Source organism: Anopheles ziemanni, chromosome 3, assembly GCF_943734765.1.
Source record: "Anopheles ziemanni chromosome 3, idAnoZiCoDA_A2_x.2, whole genome shotgun sequence".
Taxonomy (NCBI): domain Eukaryota; kingdom Metazoa; phylum Arthropoda; class Insecta; order Diptera; family Culicidae; genus Anopheles; species Anopheles ziemanni.
In genome coordinates, this window is record NC_080706.1 from 56,569,170 (window position 1) to 56,595,209 (window position 26,040).

Below are 26,040 nucleotides of genomic sequence, written 5' to 3' on the forward strand. Positions count from 1 at the left end.
TTTATTTATGGAACTAGATACCATGTTCAAAACCCTAAGAAAAGAAATAAGAAGTTATTATACGGGTAATACAGCGTGAATCGCATTGTACCTCGTATCGTTCATACCTATGACCTTGTTCAAGTGAGCTGCATTGTTGATGGGTATGAGGTTGATAAGCTTCAGCTACATGCATTCTAGGCCATGGAGCAACTGACTGATTAGCTTCAACATCTTCCCTGGTGGATCATCCAGTGGTGGTTAGTAGAATGGTAATAGATAATAAAAATAATCGTACCGGATAGGCGATGAAGGTGCTAAGTTATGTGGTAGGGCAAATGCATTCGTCCAATTCTCCGGATAAATAGTAGGCGAGCGTCGCTCAGTAGTTGTTCTTGCTCCGGAGCTTCTCTCGATGGTGTTAAGCGGTGACTTGTTCCGTCCATCTGGTTAAGGGACGTTATTTTTCGGTCTATCATACCTCAGGCTTTTAAAATTAAATTTGATTTTTGTGCAAAGAAGTTGAGAATTGAATTATTTTACAGAAATCACACACATCATCATGGCAACGACTCAAATATCAATTCAGAATATGCCGAACGTTTCTGACAAAGCAATAGGTAGGTGACTCCCATTTCAAACGCATCTTCTCATTTGTTTACGTTCGACTTAATTGTGCTTATTTTAATTGCAGATGACGATATTAAAGAATCCTTTCCCCCGGTCGGACAATGGGTAGCAAAATCCTGTCGAAGTATTTGCACTCGAAAGCATTTATTGAAACGTCTCCCAATACTGCATTGGCTACCATCTTATAATCTGAAATTCCTAGCCGAGGACATCGTTGCTGGAATTTCCGTCGGGCTAACTGTGATACCACAGGGGATAGCTTATGCGGTCGTTGCGAATCTAGATCCCCAATATGGATTGTATTCAGCGTTTATGGGATGCTTCGTGTACTGCATTTTCGGAAGCTGTAAAGATGTGACCATCGGGCCGACAGCCATTATGTCTCTGATGGTGCAAGTGCATGTAGCAAACTCGGGAATAGACTTTGCGATATTGTCAGCGTTTCTTACCGGATGCGTGATTTTAGTGCTCGGGGTGCTCAATCTTGGCTTTCTAGTGCAATTCATTTCACTCCCAGTGACGGCAGGATTTACGTCGGCAGCCGCGATAACGATAGCTAGTGGTCAAGTGAAATCCCTCTTCGGTTTGCCGGGCAAATCAAACGAGTTTCTTGAAGCGTGGATGAATGTGTTCGAAAATTTGCACGAAATTAGGCTATGGGACACTGTGCTTGGTGCTACAACGATCGTGGTGTTGCTGGTTCTAATGCAAATGAAAAATATGTCTGGTGAAAGCTGTTGGGCGTCGGTTGGAAAATATGTTGCACTTGCACGAAACGCCATCGTTGTTATTCTGGCAACGCTTTTGGCGTATCTACTGAGTGAAGCTGGATATTCAGAACCATTTCTCCTAACAGGAAATGTTACTGCTGGACTGCCTCCCCTGCAGCCACCCCCTTTCACGACGATACTGGACGGTCGGACATACAGTTTCTCGGAAATGATAGGTGAAATGGGATCATCCCTTATCACTCTACCCTTGATCGGAATTTTAGAATCCATCGCCATTGCAAAAGCCTTTTCGAAAGGAAAGCCAATAGATGCAACCCAGGAAATGATCGCTCTTGGTTTGTCAAACATTGCCGGATCGTTTGTGTCGTCGATGCCCGTCACAGGATCTTTCACGCGCTCAGCGGTTAACAATAACAGTGGGGTCCGCACGCCGTTTGGGGGGATAGCAACGGGTATCCTGGTTCTCTTTGCTCTAGGACTACTAACCAAAACGTTCTATTACATACCGAAAGCCACTCTGGCAGGTGTGATTATAGCAGCAATGTTTTTCATGGTTGAAATTCACACAGCTGTGGAGATCTGGCGCACGAAGCGAATTGATATCATACCGATGGTTGCAACGTTGATCGCCTGCCTACTCTTGGGCCTGGAAATAGGAATACTCTTTGGCGTTGGGACCAACGTTTGTTTCATACTGTACCAAACATCTCGGCCAATGCTCCTCCCTCAGCAATGCACGATCGATGGCAAGACCATATTAGTTGCTCAACCTGATCAACGCATAGTGTTTTCTTCAGCAGAATATTTGAAACACCACATTCTTAAACATTCGAACAAAGCGGGGGCACAGATTGTCATCCTAGATGGATCGCACATCGCTTCGATCGATACGACTGCGGCCAAAGTGTTAGTTTGCATGACTAAGGATTTGCAACTACAAAATCGAACCATACTTTACTGGAAATGTAATCGAGCCACCCGCTTCACGTTGCTCAGAATGGACAAAACGTTATTTCAGCCTTTATTCACGGCCGCAGACAATCTCGAACAAATGTTTAAAGAGACAGGATCTTCAAAAACTAACAAGGAACAGAATAAGTAACCAAATTGTGGAAAATATATGAAGACATCAGGAAGGTGAACGATTTAGACCCGACATTAAAATATTTATCTATTCCATTTTATAAATTTTTTTATTGAACAACAAAAAAGTTGAAATAAAGTTATTTTGTGCAAAAAGGAAAAAAGGAAAAAAGGAACACAGTTTTTTTTATAATGATATTTTTCTGTTTAACATATTGCATTAAAAATCCTCCATATTTATATATCCGGACCAAAAGAGTACTGAATTATTCTTAAAATTTCTCTAATATTCTAGGGGTTTGTTTTAGAGTACATCTATTTTTTGGGACACAAATTACCACGTTGAGTTATATGTATAGCTTATGTTAGTCAAGAAGTGTCGTTAGCGTGCATGTTATCGTCCGGAGTCTCCACAGTGGATATATTGAAAACGTGATGATTGACAGCTATCCCCACACTATGCTGGAGTGACGTTCTACGAATATGCAAGGAAATACAGTTTTGATTTCTATGCTTTTTTATTGCAAAATTTAAATTTACACAATTTCTTGCGATTAATCAGTACCTTCTTCTTGACGCAAATGACCTTGTTGGTCATGCCTGCTCGTTAAGGGCTTACGAGATTTTTACCCTATGTGTACGTGGATAGTCAGTCCTGTCGTACAGGGGAGGGTCCGGTCTTGGTTGGGATTCGAACCTACGCCGTTGAGGTGGTGAGCATCGGCGCTCATGAGCCGAATTTTTAACCGGTGCTACAGCTCGGTTGTCGTGGACCCCTATTAGTGATCAGTACTTTTTTAGAGGTGAAAGAAGCCACCCGGCTCAAAGCCTCTATAAAATATATATACTACTACTACTGATCAGTACCTACATTAGATAAATTATAATAAGTGGGTTTAATTCCCCAGACCCCGAATGGGGAAAGAAGCGAGAATGAAGAAAACAGCACTAACATTGACAAAACAAAAGATACGGCTGGAAAACGATGTCAAAATTTGGAATCACCGACATGACAATAATATTCATTAACTTTACACGAAGCGTAAAAAAAGCAAAACCGAGTGTCAACAGATAATATGGATTATGCGGTTTTATTTATTTATTTTTTACGTTGAAGCAGGTTTAGAAACCCTGGCTATCAATTTTTTGGCCGAATTCATAATCATAACATTACGTAGTGCGACCGGTTGTCACAAACACAACTGTGAAGAACGATGAATAGAAAGGTGATGGTTGTCTCTTTCCCTACCTTCATTCCTGCCGTAAGAGACCTGTTGTCTCCTTCTGCTTAACGCTTGATCTTCTCTCGATCTGCCGTTGATTACCCGTGCAAGTTCATCCATCTCTTTTTTTCGGTCCCAACATCGTTTACACACGTTTAGTGACAAGCGCAACCGGAGTCCGGGAGGAAATCTCACGAAAAACTGCGGAAGGAAAGGATCTCGAAATTGTCGAAATGAATCGGATAGATGAAGTGTTTGTTTCCGTGCATACAGCACGCTGGCCAAGCAAAAGAATTGCGTCCAAATCGCAACATAAAAATTGCCCTAGTTGATGATTCGTGAATGATGCATATTTTACCACTCTAAGCGGTACACATACGGTGATATTGGAGAACATTTCCCCCGTTCCTGTTGGATGATCCTTCCACGTAGATTGCAAAATGTAAAACGTACAAGATTCCAGCACGATCAGCTCGAGCTCGTTTCCGCCGTCGTTTTTTCTCGGTCGCGGAACAAGCCCGGAAGGCGGATGGCGGAAGATCGACGAGCCGTAGCGTGGGGCGCACGCAGGGTCATAAAAATTGTGATATTTCAATAATATTGTTCGCCCGGGCAATAAACTATGTGAAACAACAATAAACCCCGCTGCCCGGGTCACCCCATTCTTGGCACTTTGGAGTGACGTTCGGTATCCGCAGAGAAGCCGCTCTTGGCGCAGACCAGGCATGTGGCCTCATGTTGTGAATACGTGGGTGCTGTGGACGGCGTGATTGCAATCATTATGCCTACGATCCAGAGCAACACGGCGAAGGGACACCACCGGCGATAGAAAGGAAATCATCAACGTGTTAGAGAGATTCGACCAGGCAAACTAACGAAGAGAGTGAGAGTGGCACAAAGCGATTACAACAGAGACAGCTATACAGGAAAAATAGGATGTTGCAAAGGCCAACGGGAGATTTGAACCGGGTGATGGAACGTAGACTTTTCGATTAACATGTTTATAGAGTATGCCATAAAACGGATCATAGGTTTATATCTTTCCAAACTAACTATACCAAACCCTTGCGCGGAATGCCCCGACTGACGCGCAGAGAAAACGTAACTCAAAACCAACCATCATCGTACGGCTGAATGTTCCAGATCTATTCGCATCTGGAGCAGTCCCCCAATGGCTACCGGTAACGGTGTCACCGTGGGCCTTAAACATCGGGAACGGCGAAAGGAAGTCACACGAACAAGTCGAATTAGTCTTGAAAAGCAGGCAAAAACAAAACAAAATAAAGTTCAACCTTTCACAGGTAAGGACAATAAAAAACTGAAGCCCTCTGATAGAGATCGGTGGATTTTTATCACCATTTCATCAAAATTTTACACCTTTTGCGCCTCGAGGTGTTCGATGGTATTTCGAAGGAGTGTGTAAATTTGCTATGCGAATATAATAACCCCCCCGAACTTGGAGGGAGCATAAAACGAAAACAACCGGAAAGTAGGTTATATAGCCGTGTTCGTAGGTCTGCACCCGTCTTGCAAGATGGTGGAACGAAAAGTCTCATTGAAACTGCCCTTCTGGCAAAATATTATTTCATTGGTAAAAAAATTTGGGCGCAGGCGTAAAATTTGCACTCGTCATTAATCAATCGTTGGATGTGACTTTTTCGATATGACACTGTTTCAACAATGAATTATATGACGACCGGTGTTGGTTGGCTGGATGTTCCGGTCATAATAGTGGGTGGGAACTTCAGTGACCAATGTACTTATCTCTCGAGCAATCGTAATTGCACCGCAGAACAATCACGGACATAACGGATCAGATAGGGAGCCGATGATCAAATCTGGCATCTTCATAATTCGATCGATTCGGTTAGCTCCGTTCCACCCGGGACCGGTTCCAATCAATAGTGCTCCTTCACAATGCCTCAAAGGTCCCAAATGGGTTTACCGTCCTCGCGGGCGGTGTTTTGGCGGATTCACCTAATTTCTCAATTTTAATTTAATAACTTAATAATCAAAGTGCATGTGGACCCGGCCTCTTATTCCACGGATGGTTCGGTGTAAGGTGATTGTGGTCGTCCACTAGAACAAGGGTTGTGGCAATGGGAAAACAAAGAGAAAATCGATGGGATTAAGTTTCAAAGGGCCCCCAAATGGTGGGTTTTCGGAGTAAACGTAGGGGCATCTGCAAAAGCGCTCGACCCAGCTGCTAGCCGCCCCGGGGCAGCACTATTGAAAATTAGATTCCGTTTTCTTTTTTCAGACATCACCGCCCATGGCACACCGCCCATGGAAAGCATCCTTCAGTTTCTCTTTCCCTTCGTCGATTTCATCTTTCGCGGAGCCAAGTAGACCTTTCCGGCGAGTTTGGGCTTGGATCGAATTGAATTGATTATTTCCCGATGAGTCGATGATGGGAGAGAATGAGAATTGTTATTAACTATCGTCATTTTTTATGTTGTTGCTGTTCTTGTTGTTGGTACCGCTGTAATCGTGGATTTCCCGACGTTTACTGCATCCTATTGTTGCTCGCACCGACATTCTCGCGGGTCTTGGTTCGGCACCTTTGGCTAAATAATAACAATGTTGACGATCACAAAGTACTCAAAACAATCATGTTGTGGTTCAGTAGTTCCCACCCATCTTATTTTCTTATTATTCTCTGTCTTACATATACGTAACGCGTAATGGTAATTTATGTATAAATGTCTTCCTTATTAATCTTATGTGGGACTTACATTATTTCTTCTGAATGATTTAATGCTGCCTTTATCGTAATATTTTGTGTGTATAGAAAAAGTAGATTAAGATTTTACCGTCCTTTCTTCTCTTGTACAAAGATGTAACATGTACATGTACATAAACCTACAGCTATGTTTAATTTTATTAAACGTGTTTCGTTGTAAAATTCTTCGTAGGTTTAATCTTAATCAATATTCAGGTTTACAATTTAGTAATGAATATATGTTCTGACCAATCGGTGCAAAAAGTCCATCACGGGGTAATCCATGAACTTTTTCGATCGATGGACCATGGATAAAATAGAACGAATGTGATAGGTTAATTGATAAAAGTTACGTTGAACCGAGAATAAGCTGCACTGCCTCTGGTACTGGTGTGATATAAGCTGCCCCCTACAGCAATTGCTGAGATACTTACTACTTTCCAATTGGAATGTTCCATTCTACCACATCTAGCACTTTCGTATGGCCGGATGACGTTTTCGCACACGCTAAAGCGAATGATCGTCGTCGTGGACATCTTCCATACGTCATCGTGCTGATGACCACTTAACGGCTCAACGGTACGTTGCACTCTCATTCACTCCATCTGGCCCATGTAGCCCGCTGTCTCTATCTTTCTAGATTTCTATCTTTCTGTCTTCATCTGCGAACCAAGAAGTCTAACAAATCGCTTAATTTATGCTGAGGCATGGTTCAAAATATTTCTTCACTGTGAGTGCAAGGGAGAAAGGCACCGATGGAACGAGGGAAAGCAAGCAGCAGAGTCCACAGGGAGCCATGGGGTGAGGTGAAGATGCGAGATTTGTGAAAAATGACTTAATTTGTACCGCTAACTCGAGTGCCACACGATGGTGCCGGGAGCGTGAGCGTGTATCTGCATTTTCAATTATCCTTTCGTTTTGGGAGGGAAAGCACTGGTACGTGCCATTGGAACCGTTTGGTCATCAGTTTTCGTCTATCGATTGGTTTGGCGATACGGGATAAATGATTCCATCAATCCGTATCGACGGATCTACTGGCGGGCCGTACTCCGAGCTGTGATCCCTTGCGAGCGACGTTGGCGCAGATGATGATGATGATGATCACAACGAACCTCGTCGTCGATCATCGCATGCCTGCCCACTAACTTTTCGGTCCGTGGGGATTTGGCGTGAATTAACAACTTCAACAAACCTGTCCGACGGCCGAATCGCGAACCGGGCCGCGTGCCTCGCCCCTCGAATTGGGCGCGCGCGTCTTCATCGTTTCGTCGGACGTCGGAATCTTTGGCTTTGTTTTTTTTGCTTGCGTTTGCTGTTGTTATTGTGCGTCCACCTTTCGCCTAGCACGTCCCCGTGGTCGAAACAATCAGGGATCAGGTCCAGGGGGAATTCGTCTTCGCCTCACTCGACGCACTCAAGTAGCACCAGAAGAGGAAAATAATCGTTTCACTAATTACCGCCGGCCGTGGCCGTGAGCGTCTTGCAAGACGCTTGAGAAGTGCGCCTCGGATTTTCAGATTGGACCATCATCGTTAGAGAAGCTTGGGCCATGGTCGCAGGGTACCACAGTGGACAGGATGGGCAAGGGTGTACTTGTGCGTCCTTGTGGACCTTTTTGGTGCGTCGATCGCGGGTTTCTCTCACGAGCTCTCCGGTTTTCTGAAGAAGCAATCTTCAAGATTTATGACAATCTTCCAGAACCTCCTATCTACGCCTCGGCGCAGTCCGACAGGTACCGTCTCGATGGCCCTCGATATTCCGGCTTGTCCGGACTTGGTAATGCGAGTTTTTTGTTCTATCTCCGAGCTTTTCATGAAGGCTTTTGTTTGGCTATAATTTCTTCCACTAACCTTACCACTCGTTGAACTCTTTCGGTTTCCTGTATTCCCTATTTTCGTTCTGACGTTGCCTTATGTTTCTTTTGGTTAGCCCTACATCAGCAATCCCGCAAAAGTGCTGGTCAACATGCTGACTTTCTCTTAGTCGTTTCTTTTCTCGAGTCCTCCCGTTCTATCTCTATCATTCTCTATCTCCATTCTTATGGTTCAATTTCGTCCAGGCTATCGGTGAAGTGGGCAATTTTCGGAAGTCTTGTTTTGATTTCATGATTCTTGTTTTCATATGCACACAATAGTCGTGCGTGGTACCGTTCTTAGTCGTTATTCACTTGCGCATGCTGTGGCCAAGTGCAGCAAGGCAAATTATATTGTTGTCATATATATGGCGTGGATAGGGCCGATGAAACAGAGTACTGGAATCGGCCAGAACCGGGCTCAAAGACGCCAAGCGGGTTCAGGTTCAAAAGCGTTGGAAAGAACGGCACTCCGAGACCTCTTACCCTGGTGCTGTTGAGCTCGAGTGGCCAAGTGGATTCTTTCGGTCAACTGTCGATCCACGACGCAAAACCTTTGGGAAAAAGAGCCCGTATGGGGACACTCAAGTGCTGTCGACGCCCATACGGTCTTCCTCTTGAGGAAATCTTGCTAGGCGAGAAATAATATTTATAGAAATTATGATAATTACGATACAGAGATGGCATCGTTCCTCCGGTGCGGAGGGATTCTTTCAACGGTTGTGTTGATCTACTTATCTCGCTGCTTCACTTTCTCCAAACCTTTTTTCTATCTCCTTTTTACTAGTTATTATTCATCCATTCCGGACTGTTGCTCGCGGTTCTTCGAGATGTACGAGACCGAGAAAGGTATTTTTAGACTGGGTTTTTTGTTGTGAAATAATAAATATCTGACATAAAATAGATATTTTACATACAAATGCATGAAGGAACACAAGAAAACTCTCTTAGAACCCAGCGTTTAATTGTTAATTGTTTAATGTTTGTGGACACATTGTAGATTATATCCATTTCAATATAATGTTTCTTCAGAAATGAATTATTCATCCAGATACTTTTAAGTTTTTGATAATTGAGGAGATTGTTGCTAGAAAACAAAAATGGTTTTATTCGATCGAAATTGATTGAAGTTCTTTTATATGTTATAACCGGAGGTTGAAATGTATCAATTGGATTTAACAAATTAATTATTAACTAGCTAGAGCTGGTTGAGCGAAGTATGTGTTTTTAAAGACAGAGACAAAATAATATTTGATTTTTAAGGTTTTTTTACGATGTAAATATTGTTTTGGTTCAAGCACCCCTTTTTCGGAAGGTGTAGCAAATTGGATCGTTTCAACAAGATTCCGATCGTGATTCATGGCAGCAACGCGGTATGAGATGGACATCGTTAAATTGCAATCCGTTTGAATTTACGACTCTTGGCAGTTCGCGAGTCCATTTAGTGCTAGAGGTGAGAACTGACTTCTGGCAACTAGCTAACAAACTCCCACCATTTCACGGAACCGCGTCCAGGATAGGGTCAACTGTCTGATGAAGACGGCAGCAGCATCGGGCGACGTACCGCATCACCATCAATTTACGCTTCCCATTTCGTGGTTAAGAAGATCTTCTTTTTCCTTCCTTCCACTCCTTTCCTTGTTTGTTTGCTCCCTTCCATTGTTCTATGACCGGACGGATTTTTGTCATAAAAAACGTGAACGTCCTATGAATATTTATACTTTCGTTCGCCCAACCGTTCACTATTGCCCATCGTGGCACTATCCCTTGCGGCCGGACCAGTCCTAGTGGACCCCTATCGGTGTATCGGCCGGTGTGTTCGAAGGTGATGATTAACCAGATTAATTTTTCAAACTGACAGTCCCAAATTCGGACCCCAATAGACCGCGGGCATCGAAAGGTAGGCTTAACAGGTCGAAGCCGTCGAATAGGCCCAGTAAAGCCGACACCTCGATTTGGTATAAATCTAGGTTTCCGAGTGCGTCATAACGAGCCAATTTAACATTTTTACTGCTGCGCCGTCGAATGACATCCCCGGTTGGGCAGTGGGTCCGTTTTCCATTCCAGCGCAACACGAACGTCGATTGGGAAGGCTTATGGATGAAACAAACGGGTCTCGTACGGTGAGGTATAAGTTTGCTTCGTCTTCGCTTTATTGATCACTAATCAAAGCGAATAAATGTTAACGATGGTCGGTACCATTCTACAAACCCATGGCAATAGCTTTAACCTAGGAGCCGGCAGTGACTTTCTGTCCGTACAGTATACGCGTTATAGTGTGAAGATAGTGTTGAAACAAATCGTTCCTAATTTTGTAGGCTACACTGCATCAATTTGACTTGGGAAAAAAACTATAGATCCTATTTCGTTGTTCATATATGTTTGAATACAGTAAGGAACCGAAGGACACAAAACCTACTTTCTTCAAAAGATATGAGTGATTAATACAATGGAGTACTAATTCTGTAGATGATCATTTTTTCATCAATTGTTGAACGGATATATCTAGTGATATGATGAAATGGTGCCGTTTGCGGTGCACGGATATGAAGTACTCCCTCAATTGAATTATCAATTAACTTTATACAAAGGGAAAATTGGATCGCTACTGCTCATTGAAGTATCAACCATTCCGAGGTAATAAACCCCACTTGGCTTTGGGTAATTTGATTGTACTACATCAACACGCGAAACTCTTCCAAGTGGTTTGTCAAGGACCCTTGATAAAATCCTGCGTGACTGCGATTTGCCCGAGGTGTCTCTCAAGCAGTTACCTTCCATCACTAAATTCAGTTTTTATGTCGTCTTTAAACAACACACTGAAGTGGTTGATTCTAGCGTTTTGTAATTGTCAAGTTGGTTTGTTGTCGTACTGGCAGAACCAATAAGTCACTTTGAACTAAAGTAGCCAGCATCAATGTTGACACCGACGGCCCTCGAGGTAAAGTGAATTGTTGGGGTCATAGGAAAACACCATGCCTCCTTAGTTGTTCCGTTCTCAATTGGCACATTTGGCCGTGTCCTATATTTAAGCTTAGCCGTGAGTAAATGCACTCATAAAAACGCATTCAATTGACCTCTTGAACAGTAATAAATTAAAATCAAATTAAATTTGACAGATACTGTATGTTGAACCGGAACGCTGCACTCGAGTGATCGGTAAACGATCCGTCGTCTAGATACAAAATGAGCCACAAATTGATCACATGAGCACATAAAGCTAAATTTTTAGAACTTTTTGTGTTTTTGTTTTTACGAGATGAACGAACATCTGAAAGAAGTAGCCGTTTTTAGACCAACCATCAGTAGTCGCTACCTCAAGTCAAGCTGTAGACGTCAAACAAGTGCCAATGTTAAGTGCCAAGAAAGCAAGTGTTGACAGTTTTATCGATCATCTGTAGTATTGGTTCCGCTTACGTTGACTGGATATTCGTAGCATTTCGGGAGGCAATAACTTCTTCGACTGCACGGCAGTCACAACCGGTCCAATCGTGGAATAAAGCTGATTCTAAAATCGGTAAGGCAAGTCAACAAGCCTCACACAAAGTTTTACATTCAGTTTTATGGATAGCTAATCTGTTGGTGTTTGTGTTAACGTGCCTTTGCTTGGCGCTGCTCTTCTCAGGTCCGTTCCAGCGACTTATCCCGAATCTCTCCATACGAGGAGATCTTTGCTATTTCGCTAATTAAGACATTATATTCGAGAATAATATTTCTCGAAATACAACATCCCTTCCGCCCCTGCTGCCAACCACTAAAGGTGTTGTGAGGGATAAGAGAAAAACGACTTTTAGAAACGTGGCTCCCCCGGAGTGAATGGTGAAGATAGAGAGATCGCCGTTGATTTAACAAAGAGAACCTGCGCTCGGAGCAAGATCAGAAGTCGGCTCAATTTTCACAGAGGGGGAAAGATTCTGAAAGAGTCGAATTCGACACATACAACAAACGATATTTGGATGTTTTAGATAAAGTGATATAAAACCATTTTCAAGAGCAAGTGTTTGTATTATCTGATATGAAAAATAGCTCAAATTAACAATGTACATTTTTTGCGTAATTTTGAATTGCTTTACATTTTAAATGCTTAAAAATTTGGACTTTGTAATTTCTAATTAGATTTTTTCGCGGGCGAGATAACATCAGTTTCCCGTCCGGAATTTGCCGACCCCTGGGGTAACCTGTATAACTCCCTTGAAGCGTTTCAACATCAGGAAAATAATTGTCGTTTTCTTTGGCCATTTGGGAGTAGACTAGTTATTTTTTTTAATGTTTTTTCGCAGAATATTTTCTGATTTCTGAATTCTGATGAGGAGCGTTAATTTCGCGAAAATCTGAACCAAACTTCCACGGTGCCTATCTACGGTAACACCACTTTTCGAGGAGCAGGACTCTGGACAGATCCTTCGACGAAAAAATCAGTGAGAAGATCGCAATCGCGTCTGTCGCACCCAACGCACAAGACTTACTAGCCATTCATTTTCCTTCGTACACCGGGCCGAGAACGAGAACAATATTTATGTAAACAATCGTCGCGAGTTCGACGAAACAAGGTGCCCACAGGGTAAGGCAAATCGCGGGTACAGATAGGCGCGATGTGTAAAATATTTAAGGAGTTTCATAAATGCTGCGAGATTGTTTGCCTCATGATGTTCACACGCGCTCCGTGCTCCTAACGGCTGCAAACGAATTTTCCAATATCAACCCAAATGGTGCGATGCCAAGTATGTATACATGCCACCCTGTAGCATCAAGCAATGAAATGAACATGTTTCACGAGATGATCCGTCTTCATGCCTTTTCCCGGATGGCCGGAAGAGGCTGGGAAGGATGACGACGGCAACGGACATCGAAAAAAGAATAAAAACCACACACAAAAAAACCCATCCGCTACAGGCATGTCCGATATGAAACACAAAAATGATCAAGAGCTCGTGAACTCTGACAAACGTTTACACGAAAACAGATCCGAAAAGGAACACGACCAACACCGGGCCCGTCTGGGGGACTGTGGACGTGCGAGTGATTTGCAAAACGTGGGACCAGCTTGGAGCAACCGAGCGGCATCAGAATGAAATGAGATGGGAAGGGAAACGAGTTTATTCTGCCGCTATAGTAACCCTCACCGCTAGCGCCTTTGAGGGGGAGACGCAGGAAGCATTGCGTGTAGCGAATTATAATGTGTCATAAATTTTTTAGAAGAAAAAATAAAGAAATCAGTGTGGCTGTGTTTCTCAGGAATTATGCACAATCATGTTCGATGTGCGAGTTTCATGTTGATAAACTCGGGTAAAAAGCGTTTATGTTTGCATGCCGTGAGTTTAGGATCCTTGCACTTTTTCGCAACGTTCAGTAATACTGAGATGAACGATTCTTGTTTGGAATAGATTCGATGCTTATGTAAGAATAGAGGACACATCATCCATCCGTCGAGCTGCGTAGATTGGCAGCCATATTGTGATAATGACTTTATTTTCGTGCCATACACCAACTCGCCACATACTATGGCCTTGATGCGTTGCATAGTGTGATCCCCACAGAGCCGGTATTATCGTGTCACGCATTTCAGGCAACGGCATCTGCAGATGGCAATAAATGTGCTGGTGTGAATTGGTCGCGGCATGCGCTGAACCATGGCCTTTGGTTCCGTGGTCGGAACCGTGTTTTATGAATGTTCATTCCCTTGCGCTTTTACCTTCTTTTAGCTTCTAAACGAAGGAAACGGATGGGAGTACCTACCAGAAGAAACCAGAAAGTGCAACCGAGCGGGAAACCGACGTCGGCGAGCCAGTTCAATGCAGAGCATGCAGTCAGTCATAAATTTGGGGACCCCATGCTAGCGTGCATATGTTCCTCGCATAGGCCCATCCTATCCGACAGGCTGTCGTAGGCTGCAAGGTGATTCGCTGGTCGAGAAACGGAGACACAGAAGAGATTCTCAGCCTCCGCAGATTTAGTGCTGGCTTTTGCGGTTTCTTGGGGACCATCTGCTGGAATGGTTTCTGGTGTATCCGACAAGGACACGATGAAAAGGTGTGATTTTATGGCATTTTAAGCATTGGCCATTAACCCATGGATTACAAATAATCAGTATGGATATGTCCGATGCTTACCTTCGAGACTCAAAGTTGCTTTTGTTGGAATGACAGGTACATTGGGCAAATTATGAATAAGGACGGTCTTAGTAACTTGGGGGTTTAAACTGTATTCTTGACTGGCACTGCAGGTGTCCAGCAACTAATTTAAACATCGTTAAAGCTAAGTAAGTAAGTAAAACATCAATTACGTTGTACCAAGCTACAGACACAAGGAGAAATCTTCGACCTGCTGATTTTTGTTGAATAGTAGAAATTCTTATTTTGTCTTCATCAAAAGCATTCAATTATTTGATTCGTTTGCATAGTTTGAAATCTCAACGTCCCCAGCTTGTTGGATACTTCGTACCATACGGAACCGTTCATGGCGTCGCTCGTTCTGCATCGTACCCGAAAGGTCGCGGTGTAAGATAAAATTCCATTTTGGGATCTCTTTCCCATTTTCCAAGGCATCAAACTGTTACGGCCACAGTTATGGTCGCGTCGTCTCGCGAACGAGAAATAGAAACGTCAAAAGTCAAATCGTGGCAAGGCAAGGGAATGAAAATACTGTCCACATCTTCTCACCATCTCCCACGCGGTTCCCACCTACGCGGAAAATGCAAAACCGTTCCCACCCAAAGGATCGCTGCAACAACTGAACACTGAAGGCGAACAAGACGGCAAACAATGAATCGCTATCGTGCTCAATTAAGTCACTAAAATAGAACCCGAAAGCTGGAGCAGAAGTCGTGAAAGTAAACTGTTTGTCGGATAGACAATGCATAACCAGTGCATGTCTCACGTTACAAAGGATGCAATCGAATTAGACCATAGTCATATTTAAGTCATAGAATAGTGAAGGGGCCACAAACCTGGGATTGGTGGCGTAAAGGCACTCGAAACAGATAGCTGGTCGGAAAGCCTACAATTGCAACTGTGGCGAAGGAAAATTGGCCGGATATAAAATAAAACCAGCGTGACCGATCTGCTGATCGATTCGGCGATTCGCGAGCCTACACACAGTCGGCACCAAATATCTGCAATCGAAAGGAAAGGGAATCAATAATGCAATGTAAATAAAACACAGAAAATAAAATAAATGGAAAGTAAAATAATGCCAAGCCCCCGTTGACTCCACGGCACGGATAAGGACGTTTGAACCGATGCGCTCGTTTGGTGGCGCACGTAAGCCCCTGAAAGAGGACCAGAAAAGGAATATCCTGAGTAGAAAGCGAACGAAACAAATGAAAATGATCATATAAATCGCAATAATAATAAATCAGATAATTCTTGCGAACCCGTGAGGCTGGCCTTTCGATGCCCAGTGCGCAACACCCTCTGGATAACGCTTGCTTACGGGGCTGGTGAAGCATTTGTAGCGCACACTACATGCGGAACCTGCACTGCCTGCCTGGCTGTATAGATTTCCCCGAGCAGCACATCAAGTTCTCGGTTTGTTGATGACTTCGCTCGACTTTGGATTAATGAAGATGGCAGCAGAGTGCAGTCGAGTAAGCTTACTGCCGAGCCACAGAACAGCGTGGCCAGTGCAGCATAATCTTTCCCTAAAGCACGCACGAACGGCCCAAAGGATATGAAGAAATAAATAAATGGAAATCCGTAGGTACAACAATCCTCCCCCAAACTCCAGCTCCATATTCCCCTTGGGGAGTCTCATTGTCCATGGAACGGCGCGTGTATTGGGTTGCATTCGTCTGGAAAGCGATCGCGCTGGTAGTGCTCGGGAGGATTGCGGTGACCAGCGGATAGGTGGTCATGTTTAATGGAGGGCAAACGTACCGCCAAGCCGCAATGTTCACGCACACCACCATAATTGACGAGGGCGAGCGCGCGCGCGCTTTCGCGCAAATGGTGGGTCATCGAGGGAATTGAAAATTTGCCTTTATTTGCTCTTATTTTTCGACGATTTCATCGAAGCATTATTTATTCGTCATCGTTTGAAAAGAGCCGCCCGTGAGATGCGATGGGTAGGGGGCGATCTTGGATCAGAGGAAGGGCAAGTGATCAACCTCAAGCACCAGGGGGTCGTTGCGAATCGATATTATAGAATAAGTGGCACTTTATTCCAATGTGGCCGTCCAATAAGTAAATGGTCTTAAAATAGTAGCGCGTGGGTTTTAGGGGTGAATGCAAGAACATTGCTCATTACACATTGTAGGTAAACCATGAAGTGATCGTGAAATTAAAATGGCGAGAAATTCGGAAACATATCTTTCATCAAATATATTAACCTTCTTGATACCATTAACTTAAACTTAGTTCAGTCTAATTAGATTATACACATCAAAATTTAATCTTCTTCTCAGGCCTACCCCTGTAAGGGCTTTCTAGACTGTTTTCTTGACTTCTAGAGGACCTGATCTTTGATCCCCAACAAAATGTAATATGCCCTACTGTTTTTCATCGGACAAATTGATGAAGTTATTTTTAATTGTATAGTAGCAAAATGTACAGTATCACAGCTCATTCACACAAGGTAATAAACAATCATATAAAGTATTTCTGAACTGAAAACAATGATTGAAAAGAAAAGATTTAATAAAGTGAATTACATTTTAAAGCAGTTGTTCAGAAAAATAAATTTAAAAAATATGATGTTGCAAATGGCGATTCCACCTTTCAGTAGTTTGACACATTTTCAATTTTGAAGAATCGCCTCTCGCGCTCTATGTTTGTCTCTATGAGCAAAGGTTAGTAGCGGCCTTAATCATCGCGCTTCTGTTCTTCTAATTGGCTTAACGACCGTCTTCGGTTATGCCTGCCCCATGAAGGGCTTAGATGACTTTTCCATTTGAGTATGTGGATAGCCGATCCTCTCGTACAGGGGTGGATTCGGTCTCGGTTGGGATTCGAACCCACGCCGTCGAGGTGGTGATCCCCGGCGGCGCTTATGGGCCGATTTTCTAACCGACACTACCGCTCGGCTGTCGTGGACCGCCATCGCACTTAAGGATGATATTATGGATTACCAGTTCAAGCGGATCATATAAACCCCAATCGCTGTTGCGTATCTGTTATGATTCTTTGAGATAAAAAGGAGGACACTTGGGTTTACTTTGTCCAGGTGAACCAGTGTTTGATTCTGTTGTCTTTCATAGTGGTATTGTGGGATTATTACTCTGATGACCACAACAATTTGTTTGCTACCTTAACCTGCTTCATCTGAAGTGCCTCTCCTAATTTGTTGTACGTAGCAAACGGAACGTTAAATGGTCACCTTTACACTGTATTGCTGACGATACGATTAAACGATGAACCATTTAAAAAATTCCTGCCTGCGCCCTACACCTGCACCACGGGGCGACAACAAGTTAGTTCCAGGCCAATGCACTCGGCTGGCTTTTTGCATCTGGATAGTTGACTCAAGCTTAATTCACCGCTTGCTTATCTTTCTTTTTTGTTTGTGAGCTTTTCCCATATACATTTTGGGCGTAAAGTGGTTCGAATCTCCACGCACGAGGCACGAGGTAGGTTTGGCTTCCAGTCCCCTTGCCTGACCGTCCACGAGGAGTACATTCTTGCTTCACGCGGCGTCCGTATTGGGTTCGGTGGGACATGGCCCGGAATGATCGGCTCATTAATTTTACAACCACAAATGCTCTACCGATGTCGCCGTCGATTTAATGAGTGTTAATTAGCATAAATGAATAAACCCGCAAAGGCAGCGGAGGAAGTTAATTTGAAGCTGATGAAGCGGGAACTCCGAATCGGATCGCCGAATTTTGTAGAGTGACTGATACCGTGCTCGAGTCGATTTTAGAGAGAGGAACGGGCCCATGCTGGGGCAGAGTGAGTATAAATTATATGTATCAATAACGCGATTCGGAGATATTTGAGTGTGCCAAAGATTTACCGGATGATGCCAATTTTTGAGATTTGAGTAAGTTGTCGAAATGTGTGACTGTTATATGGTTTTTTCAATGATAGTAGGTCTCTGTTGTGTAGTACATGTAGTTTCATTTTTAATTCCAGTGACTTTATAAATTTCAACTTATGTTCAATATTTTACATTTTACATCCGCTCAGCAATAATTAAAATCGCGAATAACGAATTATGCATGTTCATGTGCACTTCAGATGAGATGCATATCTCAATCCTTTCTTCCTTTCCTGCAAATTTTGTCCAATTGATTAACTCGTATACCTAAGTTCAATTTATTCCGAGGCACATTTATCTTTCCAGCATACTTGCCCAAAGCCTGCGTGATGGTGACTCAATTCCCTGCGTATCCTTTCACGCCGTGCGATCTTAAATGTTGTCCGGTTAATTCATTTCCAATGTCGTGGTTCCCTGCCTTGCATTCTTGCCTTTCTTAAGCCGCCCTCAATAATCAAAATATGGTTGTGGTTGTCTCTTTTTTATTTTCATTGAAAACCGTTGCATACGCTTGCCTTCGATGATTGTATTTGGGGTTTGGGCAGTTTTTGTTTCCTTCGCGAAATTGTGCATCTCGATCTGCTTCACGTTCAGCTTTCTTGCGATCCACTTTATCCTGGGTTATGTTTTCCCCGGACGATGGGCGTCCTGTCGACTTTATCTTTACGGGGTCTACGACTGCCCGGCGGAATCACTTTGCATTAATTTGGGTTCGATATAAGCACGACGCTACTCCCACAACGTAAAAAAGTCTAGTGAATGATCTTGAAGGAAGCTGACGTGATTGTCCTCGTGGGTATGGTAAGTGTGTGTCCAAGTACTCACGTGATTGGAAGCAAAGTCGTTGTTATTTTGCAAAACCGATCGAGCCTTTTATTATGTGTTACCGAAGGGAGCTTCACAGTGCACATCGAATTGTTGGCATAAGACACAAGTCATATTTATACGAATGATAATGCACGTTTTATTTACAGATAAAGATTTACAGATTGATGGTGCAGGTATTGTTTTAAAAATGAAACTTACGCATTTTAAAATCTGTCTGATTGTAATAAATACTAATTTATTAAATAATAACAATTATAATTTAGCAAATTTAAATATAGTAAACTTCGCGCGATTTTTGCGTTAGTGGAAGCTGAATCGGGTCACTAATTAACCAGAAAAATTTGGAGAGAAAAATATGTCAACGAAATGTACCTACTTTTAGACCCAAATATCTCTGATTTCGGTAACCATATGTGCTGCCGCCAAATTATCACACTGCACTGTATTGATTCGAACAATCTTTGGAAACTGGTACTCGTCCCATTGCTCATTCAGCAACCGACGTAGTTCTCCTTTCGGGAAGACCATTCACCAGATACCGCCCTATATGAATTGTGCTCATGGGAATCCGGTAACGAATCCAAGGGTGCAGATTGGTGGTAATTGATATGTTAGCCCCGGTTTTAAATGGAATACCGGCTTCGAAGTAATCGGTTTTATCGTCATGCGCCCAGCAGATATACAAGAAATGGATGGCCCTCAGTGACGTGCACGGCTGACGCTAGAAGAAGACGAATCGTTAAAGGGGGTGGGGGGAGGTGGAAGGAGATATAGAAAAGCAAAGCGAAGCCTTGGTGTAGCGATGCTCTATGTAGGAGACATTTGGACGAAAGAAGAGTTGAAGACGGAGCTGGCTGGCAACCCTGAGTGACGTCCATTACGATAGTAAAACTAGTGTTCCCATTTTCCGACTGCCGGCTTCCTCAACGATCCAGTCAAACGGGGAGCTGTTTGCACCGTAGATTGCTTAACTAATATTGACAGTGCTACGGTCGTATGTAAATGAAGGAAAATGCCGAACCCGCTCCCAGACGCTTTCTGACCTACGGCCCGACGGTGGACAGCGGTGAGATGATCGTTTGACGGAAGGATTTTGTCTTTTGGCAGTATTATATTTATTCAGCTAATAACGATCACGGGGAGTTTTTGTCAACCGTCATCTGCCGATGTGTTTGATCTGATGCTGATGTTTCGGTATTGAAAGTTTATCGGCCTGTACGGACGTGGTTCGGTGGTGCTGCCGGTTGAAACGCGACCCACCGATGGCGGTAGTTTTCACAAGGAGTGCAGGCTTCCAAATTGTTCAATGACGATATCTCCCAGGACCCTCCGTCTCGGTTGGGCTGAGACAATCCGACCAAACAAAAACCAAAATACGCAAACATCTTAAACTGTACGAGTTGAGAGATGGTGCTGAGTGCGTACGGATGCCAAAAGAAGGGATTATTTATTGGCTTTAATATCAGGTTACTCGCCGGGGCAAAATCGCTTCTTGCACGGTTCATTTCATTCGATTGGCAAACTGGCTACCTCGTGTCGCACAGCACACCGTACGTTTCGCGGCCATATTCGGTGAACAAAGTAAAAAATCGCACAAACTGCAGCAGATACGGTGCCCAGTCAACCTCTGCGATTAAGGTAGCACTCGGCAGGGGCATTAGCATAAACTTCTACAGTTTCATTGACCATTGCAAGCAGTGGCTGTAGTATGAAGTGGAAAAAGGTTTCGCCGTCGTCCTTCGTCCTCTCACTAACCAATGTCTGGGTGTCTATAAGATCTTTAGAGCCAAGGATAAGGTGTGGTGCGATTGTGCTCATGAGGGCTCGGATCTTTTGAAGACCGTTTGAAAATGTCGAATCTGTTTTTGGTGTAATATAATACTTTCAAACGCGGTGATTCTTCTTCATTGTGATCGTTCCTTGCTTACCATTAACAATGTCACAAAAATTACTGATAGAAATTATGCATTTTATAATCAAACAAGCAATAAATGTTCGTATGGAAATTGGTGGAGTTTTGAGCTAAAGCTAACAACGTAGTAGTGTAAATTGTATATTCCTTTCATACTACCCCTAATTAATTCATGGCACTGAAGTTATAACTACTGTTGTTCATAGAGTATCAACACATTTAAATTAAATATCTACTGAAAAATAACATCCAGAACTTTTGAAAAAAGAGAAATCCTCAACAGGTTATTTTCACTTCAAAATTTTCTTTGTGGGTTCTTCCTTATGGAGGTTTTGTTGTCCTACTTTATTGAAATAATGTGATCGTTCATGAAGTTTGAAGGAAGAATGCCATGTGCGAGCGAAATAAATAGATTTCTATTTTTTATTCACTTTGCAACATATACAATTTGGTGTTTTCTCGATTGTATTTATTTGTAGTTCATCATGAAACGTTTCTTTTGCGTGAAACTTTTCTTTTACATTGTTCCATATGTAGTGCTCGGAGTATTGTAGTACTCGGAGTACCGTTGTTAACATATATTTCTTCATTTTATTTGATTTGATTTATGTTTTTACTTAGCTATTGTATGAGAGTGCTGGAAGACATAGATATGACTCATGATCAAAATGAAGTAAATATCGCTAAGATTTATTTATTTATTTAAATAAATAAAGAGATGCCATAAAACAAATGCTACTAGACTGATTTTTATTTCTTTTAACATTTGGATACTACATAACATAATAACAAAACGATCACCATGAATGAGTACGCATCGATCGTGATGAAACGCATGGCTTCATTAAATGTTCATAGCCCCTTGCTTAACCCGTTGGCAGTACGTGAGTGTTTAGAAAAGATTAAACGATCAGTGAACTTCCGTTCGGAGGGCAATAATCATTCTTGGCTTCCGCTTTCAACTCTCGATGTCAAGTGAAAGTATCAACAGCGCCGAGATCGAGGGAAAAACGAAGGGCCCGGCAGTGGGACATTAAACGAGCGACGGACGTAGGGACACATTTGATGGGAGATTTTTTTTGTATTAGAAGTTCCAACACAGCTCGAAGCAATGCTGATGTAAAACAGTTACATTTTGTAATTCTGAGGCCAGTTTTAAGTAATTAACGATCTTGAATATGTACATTCAAGAAGCCAAGAAGAAGAATTTGTACATTGTAGGGGACCGATCCCTTGTATGCGGAAAATTTTTCTCATAGACATGAATAGAAGAACGTTTGGATGAACTACACACCATTGTTGTAAATTGAAATGTATATAAAGTACACTTAAGTAGATTCTCACTCCACATGATGAATCTTTCAATCTACAAACAACCTAAACTACACCGGAAGCCATAATAATTGCCGCGACACGGTATGTAACGGCCTTCCTTGAAGATTTCCATAATTCCGAAGGTGACCCTTTCAAATGAGATTTGATAACAGAAACAATAAAAATGTATTATAATTCATTTTTAAAAAACTTTGAATCACTCAATTTTCTTGAATGTCATTTATTCCATCATTAGGCTGATAGTTTTTGGACGTTTAATAAGTGGAAGGGGTTCTTATCTTTTCTGTTTTTAGATTCTTTAAATCATTTACTACCATGTAAACCATAAAACCATCATTTACTACCAGTAAATGGCTGTTCGTGTAATAACATGTGTTTCACAATACAGCAACGCCTGTAATACCATGATAAAAAAATGTTTTTGTTAGTTTTTAGTTTTTTTTAAGAAAAACATTTTTCGTTTTCTTTATACGTTTTCCTCTCTCTCATCGAAAATTGTTGTTCTATGGAAATCAGCTGAAAATATTTTTCAATTTCAAAGCTCACCGTAGTCCGAAAGTACGTACCAGTCACTTGTTTGTTACCGAAATGTACATTCTAATCTTTCCTTCACTGCTAAATGAAAGGCATGATATTAATCTTCAAATTGAATCTAATCCTTATCTAATTGAAAATGAAATGGGAAAGGCTAGAAAGCATTACGGTATTCTCGTCCGTAGCGAATAAGCAACGGTAACCAGCCCGATGTTATCGGGATATTTTGAAACGTTACCCAATACCAGCTAGTGGATTATTAACCGTGATGGGAAATTAACGGTGAAGATGGTCCCAGCACTACACCCTGAACTGCCCTATGGACTGCCAACGATTGGCAATAACTGTGACAATTTATGACGGTCCGCTAGTCCTTGGTACCTGGTGTTGAGTGGCTCATTATGTACGGTAATAATAATTTTGATCACCAGCAATAGCGCAGGCTTGTCCCCGGGCTAAATCGAGTGAAGAGTTAATTATGACGCACAGACTGCCCAGGCACCCCTAAGGTAGTATCGATGAGGCTGGCCGCATCGGTGTCGCAAATTGCGTTCGTCTCGCAATCGGCTGTTTAGTTCGGGTGGATATGTTGCACCGCGGTAATAAATGTTTTATTTTCTTAACCTCGCACGCGGCTCATCCATGCCACTCCGGGCACACTTCCGCTGTTGGTGGGTATTGCCTGCGTTTTTATGACTCCTTTCTTGACTACCCGCCGACTGTAGCATTCAATTTATTCCTGGGTCTTCCTTTGCTGATTCTCCGCCGATGTCCAATCATTTGGGGCATTTTAGTGACGGTGCATTTCAACAGAAAATTGCAATCTGCCTCCAGGAAAAAAAAACAGGGAAAGATGGGCAAAGTAAGACACTGCTGGATGGTCGGCGATCGGGCTCAGGGAATCCCAATTGGCATGGTGTAGTCCTCATTGGCAAACAAAAGCGTTAAAGCGTCTTTCGTGGGCTTTGCAAACATTTTACGACTCTATCCACACATCATTACATGCTACAGCGCTCTCCAGGTCGGACAGGGCCTAATTTCTCTAAACGCAAAGAGAGAGGGAGAGAGAGAGAGAGAGAGAGAGAGAGAGAGAGAGAGAGAGAGAGAGAGAGAGAGAGAGAGAGAGAGAGACTGAGAGAACACTTCTCGGGGAACGATTGGTGGCCTTTTCGCGAAACCGATTAGATGCAAGAGATAAGTTACTTGGATTATAACAATCATTTTGAAATAAAGTTTATCCACAGTTTTAGTACATATTTGGAACGCATTTCATAATCAATACGATGCAGATTTTAGTTAAATATTGAAATTTTTGTTATTGGTTATTGTGTTTTGTTATTTGTTGTATTATTTCTGTGATATCTGTTAATTGATCTTCTGGGTAAAGAAGGAAGCATGTTTCTTACGATTATAAGCCTATACAGCAAATGCATTTACTGCAGGGGCGAGGTTCGTTTTGTCAAGGGTTGCCATGGCTTGCCAAGGTGTGGTCATTATCGTTTCTCTGCCCGAGGGCGTTTGAGTTTTCAGGAAAGTATTTATGGTGTTCAGATCTCCGAAAGAGCACTAAAGAATGCTGGAGCGAATGGCAGCGGTATTAAATTTACATACTTTCATTGATGTTCGGTCAAAATGGCCTGTAATAACTTTATTGCATGCCAGTTGCCGCCAATTTGCGGAAAGCCTTCACCGGCGTCTGTACGTCGGCCCCGCAGCGGAACAGTCACCAGATTGGGAAACAGAAATGCGTCCAAACTTACAAAACAGGATCAGTGCTTGGTTGGACGCAAAACGACACGGAGAATGTTTTCGGGACCAAATTACATGCACAAACAACACACCGAAGACCAGCTGAACGTTTTCCTCCTTCCTTATCACCAGTGGTTTGTTGGCACTCATTAAAAAATGACCTTCTCTCCGAACAAGACGCAAACGTGCTAACCAGTTACCACTACCGAGAGGCCTATCGGGTCGCAACTACGTCGGAAAGGAACTCTCAGGAGGAAACACTATCTGGAAAATGCAACTGCGCCAAGAAGGCTCTACATCCACTGGTATCTGCCCACCGTGGCCAGAGTGCTGGCTGTAAAGTTAAACTTAATGACTTAATTACGCATTAAGCGGCCGTGCGTGCACTGCAAGCTGGCGTGCATGGCGGTGTTTGTGGGCAAATGATCCTACTTTACTGATTCGCTGGAAGATCACGAGCAGTGCGACCGCAACTCTAAGGAGGAAAAAAGTAAAAAATGAGCAAGCTAAGTTGAACCGATGCTGGTAGAGAGACTTTGCTCCTATTGAATACAGAGTTGTCCATGCCATCGATTTGTAACGCTTTTTGACAGAGATTTCATCCTTCGATGGTGTTCGTCGGCCTCATTGCGACAAGCGTCACCGAGCCTGCAATGAAGCCGTTCATCATTACGTAAAACGATGGATCAATTACTGTAAATGGAATTTTAAAGTGCACCGTGTTGCACTAATATCAATGGTAGGTTTCGTTACGATCAGGTATGGACTTGAGAGCCAATATGTCACAAATGTATTTCAGCACGTAAAAGGTAAGGTGTTGGCGAAGAATCGGAAGCCAGTCCAATTTGTGTATAACTTACACTGACGAAAGATTGTGAAGTAAATAAGGGATAATGATGGAAAACGGTTCGATGCGATAACTTTATGGAAATTGAACGACCGAAGGTAAATTGATTATAATAGTTTCGGTAAGGTGCGATAATTATGAGGAGCATGTCAGTGATTCTATGATTCATATGACATTTAAAAGACACTATGCAATTTGTTATTACATAGTCTAAACCAGTATTTTCAAAATGTCAAAAATGCAATCAATGGAATATTTGCTGGGCAATTTTACCCCAACTGATAATTATACAATAATAAGATAAGAATAGTGGAATAATTAGGTTAGTTATCGTGAGCAAAACAAATGTATTATATTATAGTAATGTTGGTTTGCGTGAACGATCAAAATTAAAAAAAGGAAGACTTGATTCTACATACTTTGTTTGTTGAAATCCCGCACTGATGAAGATATATGATCGTTTATAGACAAACGCTCGTTCGTCATAAAAAGTAATAATTTGTGTATACCTTCGCCGTGTGATCATTAACATAACTTTTCAATTCCTCCCGTCTTGCCATCTGAAGATGCCCCATACAGTAAAAAAATAATAAGATGGTCAATGGAAAAAACAGGAGGGTAACCAACTTTCTCGCCATCCATT

General features: G+C 42.5%; 1 protein-coding gene across 1 annotated transcript; it reads left to right on the plus strand.

Annotated features, from left to right (window-relative positions):
* Window positions 1-571: 571 nt before the first annotated feature.
* On the plus strand, window positions 572-2,442 carry LOC131285071 (sodium-independent sulfate anion transporter-like). The gene is made up of 2 exons (XM_058313929.1): window positions 572-599; window positions 674-2,442. Exons 1-2 carry the CDS (start codon window positions 572-574, stop codon window positions 2,440-2,442), a joined length of 1,797 nt encoding a protein of 598 aa, XP_058169912.1.
* The last annotated feature ends 23,598 nt before the right edge of the window (window positions 2,443-26,040 follow it).